The sequence below is a fragment of the Rhincodon typus genome, unplaced genomic scaffold, assembly GCF_021869965.1.
Source record: "Rhincodon typus isolate 14 unplaced genomic scaffold, sRhiTyp1.1 hic_rhity00003346, whole genome shotgun sequence".
NCBI classification, from domain to species: Eukaryota; Metazoa; Chordata; class Chondrichthyes; order Orectolobiformes; family Rhincodontidae; genus Rhincodon; species Rhincodon typus.
Window position 1 is genome coordinate 1 of NW_025968984.1, and position 4,069 is coordinate 4,069.

Genomic DNA, 4,069 nt, shown 5'->3' on the forward strand with positions numbered 1-4,069 from the left:
CAGACACGGGGAGAATGTGCAAACTCCACACAGAGGGTGGAATCGAACCCAGGTCCCTGGCGCCATGAGGCAGCAGTGCTAACCACTGAGCCACTGTGTTGCCCCCACGAATGATGAAATTCACGAGGGCAGAGCTTGTTAAAAACAGGTTGTAGATTTTGTTGTTATTTATTTTTTAGGATCGATAGACGAGTTTGTGATTTTGTGGAATTAGAGGATTTATTGTATTTTCTTTTCGGTAACAAACAAACTGGATCTTCCTGGCCGGAAGTTTAATGGACTGACCCAAATCTTCCAGTTAGCTCGGCTCTCCCACTTATCTCTTCACCTTTGTTTCTCTCTTGTACCCGTTGCAGGTATCTGGTCATTGTGCATCCGCTGAAACCTCGTATGAAGTTTCAGACGGCCTACTGTGTTCTGATTGCTGTGTGGTTAGTCTCCCTGTTCATCTCCATCCCCTCAGCATACTTTACAACGGAAACGACGTTCGATGCTTTCGTGGGGAGCAACGGGAAAATATTCTGCGGGCAGATCTGGCCAGCAGACAAGGAACTCTTCTACAAATCCTATTTCTTGTTCCTCTTCATCCTGGAATTTGTTGCGCCCGTGTTGACTATGTCCCTCTGCTATGTGCAGATCTGCAGGGAGCTGTGGTTCAAAAGCATGCCAGGCGTGCAAACCAACCAAATCAAGAAGCGGCTTCGAGCACGGAGGAAAACGGTCCTGGTCCTTATGGGTATATTGACCGCCTACATCCTCTGCTGGGCTCCATATTACGGATACACCATCGTCCGAGATTTCTTCCCAAACATGCTCCTGAGAGAAAAGCACTCCATCACGGTGTACTACATTGTAGAGTGCATCGCAATGAGCAACAGCATGATAAACACGCTCTTCTTCGTTACGGTGAAAAACAACACTTGCAAGTATGTGAGGAAGATCCTCCTTCAGCGCTGGAGGGCTGCCTACATGCCTGACAAAAGCACTGCCATGCAAGAGTGCCAGACCTCAGTGCTGCCAGTGTCTGACGAACTACCTCAGCAGCAATAGCCAATGAGCACTGCAGGTTGAGGTAACACCTGCCATGTGGGTAGATATTCTGGCAAGGCAATGTTAAACAAAGCGATTCTACTGATGTACAGATGTGACAACCAGCCTGGTTAGAAGTGTTGATGATGTGGGTGGCGTTGTCTCAACAGTGAAACAAGGCAAAATATTGATTTCCCTTAGACAGTTGCTGTGAAGTTATCTGGTGGCCACATGGGAAGCAAAGATGATAGTTAAGGTACTCAAGGAGTTGCGCTAAGCGTGCAGGGAGCTATGTTGGTTTTTAGGTCCCAATTCTAAAGGAGATGCAGAGTTTACAAAATGTCCTCAAGATTCCTAGCCTCCTCCATCCTACATACTAAAAAGTCAACTCAAACTCAGCAGATATCCCATTGCTAAGGCCCGGTATAACCTGGTTCCCTTTGCTACTCTGCATTGTTAATGGGCTTCACAAATGTTTTTCCCAAGACCAAGAACAACTGTTGACATCAGTGGAGCAAGATTCCTTGCTGACTCAGAACCAATTCACATACTGAACTTCACCAATGCTTTGCCTATTTCGGACTAACCAAATAGAGAGACTTGTGGTAAGCTGTGACAAGAGCCAATCAGAAAAGCTCTCAAATTGGTGGATGGCTCTGTGCGGGACACATGCTGCAATTTTATCTCAGACAGGAGTTTCTGGGTGGAGAGAAGAAATGAAGCAAATCAGCAAAGACTCCTACCTATCTAGTGATCTACATTGGAAAGTTGAGACACTGTCTTATTGCCCTCAGCACCAAAGGGAAGAAAACGGCAAGGTGTGTGCAGGATGGTGGGAACAAGAATATTTTCAAAATGCAAATTCTCTGTTGATGACATGTGTCTTCAGTGATTGCAATAGGCAACGCCCCGGTGCCAGGGCTGACACCAAAAGCTCCCACGATTTAGCTAACACTTGCTCTCAAGGAAACAGTAGATGGTCTGGTACTGGATTGACACCTCATGTTGAAAGGCTTCAGTGCTTACAACTTTTGGGGTGCTGCTCTAGATACGATTACAAGCAAGACCATGCCTCCACAACGGGAATTCGACAGAGACTAGATCTTCCTAAGCAGGTTTACTGGTCTCGGTGGTTTCAGAATCTGTCCAGGTGGACAGGATGCTTCATATGGATCCTGCCAAACTGGGCTGTGGCATTCCATGAGTAACATTTCATTGCAGATTTCCTTCGCTAAAACCGATTTACTGCATTATACATCTCATACCAGATCCGGCTACATGCAATCCCAAAAACTTTGTGTGCCTTGTGTCAACATTTCCTTACATGATTGTCCTGGAGCAGCGATTGGGGGATGGGTCGTGAGGGTGGACTGGACAATCTGCTACAATGAAAGAAAGACTATAATTTATAGAAGAAGAACCCCAGGACTTTCAGAAACATCTCTGAAATATTCACGTTGGAGATATTATGCTCGACTCTGGACATACAGCATGGAAACAGACCCTTCGGTCCAACTCATCCATACCGGCCAAGTTTCTCAAACTAAACTAGTCCCATTTGTAGATTTAGCTCAGTTTGAGCCAGAACTGAAGAGGGAAAAACAGAGAAACTGGAAAACATTGTTTGTAAATGGGAATGAATACTGGTGTCGAAAATTCCTTGTAAATAGCTTGCAAACGCATCACAGACCATTCCCGTTTCTGGTGTCACCCAAATTCAGATAGCATCCACTTGTTAAAAACTGAATCCGAAAAGAGAGACATCAAAGTTCTTACACTCTGGTTCTGCATAAAATCGGCTGATTCTTGTCTAGTGGTGCACTGTATTATGTCAATGGTTCTTCAGTCAACTGTAGACACCCTCTGTAATTGTTTCTTGTCCCTGCAACATCAATAGTGTTGAATAATATTAATGGAAGGAAAAGGTTTTGCTTCATTTTGTGCATGGTCTGTGTTTAACTTTAAGAGACTGAATTTCACAAAGGTCTTTTTCTGTTCCCGTCACCACATTTTTTTAGTCGCCTACACCCAAGAAGAGTCAGAGAGAGAGACAGGCCTTACATCTCAACTGTCCTACACGAGCAATCTCTCAAGCTTCCAATCTAGGGTTCTCCAGAAACAATTTTCTTACTGTGTGCTCATACACATGTACCAATAGTGTTATCCACATTTAAAGCTAGTGGCATCAATGAAATGTGTGACAATGCTGTGGCTTTAAGCGTTGTGTTTTGTCCTAGTTTATTTTTGAAGACAGGTTTTAAGGCAGAGGCACCGAGCTGGCTAGTGAAGTCTCATAAACAGCTCGGGAGGCCTTGGTTTTTGAAAAAAAAGTTGGAACAATAGAGGCAGCCTGGCTGGGTGTGGCCAGCTCTCACAGACCAGGATTTCTAGTCTTTAGCTTTTAGGTTCGGCAGTTGTTATTGGAGTCTTGAAGAAATTGAGGCTATTTTGTGCTCCCTCTCTCGATTACAGCCAAAAGCTTGGGTTCTCTTTCCAGACTGCTGGATTGCATGCCAGACAAAATCTGTTTTCTGAATTTGCCTTTTACTAAAGGGTGTACTTATGGGATGTTACTATATTGGAACAGTTAATTAGCAATAGTTACTATAGCTATTATTCTGTTACGTTTTCCATTAGAGTTGTTATTATAAGTTCTTCATTCTTTTGTTATATTTTAACATAGTATTTGAATAAACTGTGTTTTGCTTAACGTCGAGTAGTTTGACCAGTTGAATTGCACCTGGAACTAGCACCTCACATTTAGCTTTTAAAACGAAAAAGTTAAGGTCTAGGCTGCCTTCTTAAAACATTTTGAGGAGGCTTAGTCTGGCCCATTCCAGAAACCAGGGTGAAAACTGACATGAATAAATGCCAAAAACCTTAACTGCAATCTGAAGCTTCTATTGTCTTAATTTGGCGATAAAAGAAGTCTTGAAGGAGCATAAGCTCAGTAGAGCGAACATCTGAGAATGATTTAAAGAGAACATGTACAAATAGACCAAATCCCACTGAAATAAAAACCCATTAAAATATAAATGTC

The 4,069-nt window shown here is 43.3% G+C and overlaps 1 protein-coding gene across 1 annotated transcript; it reads left to right on the forward strand.

Moving 5' to 3' along the window:
- Window positions 1-298: 298 nt before the first annotated feature.
- Window positions 299-3,678, forward strand: LOC125481732 (prokineticin receptor 1-like; the record flags this gene model as incomplete). The annotated part of the gene is made up of 1 exon (XM_048593630.1): window positions 299-3,678. A coding segment is annotated over one exon (752 nt), but the record flags the coding sequence as incomplete, so codon positions are not given.
- Between the last annotated feature and the right edge of the window lie 391 nt (window positions 3,679-4,069).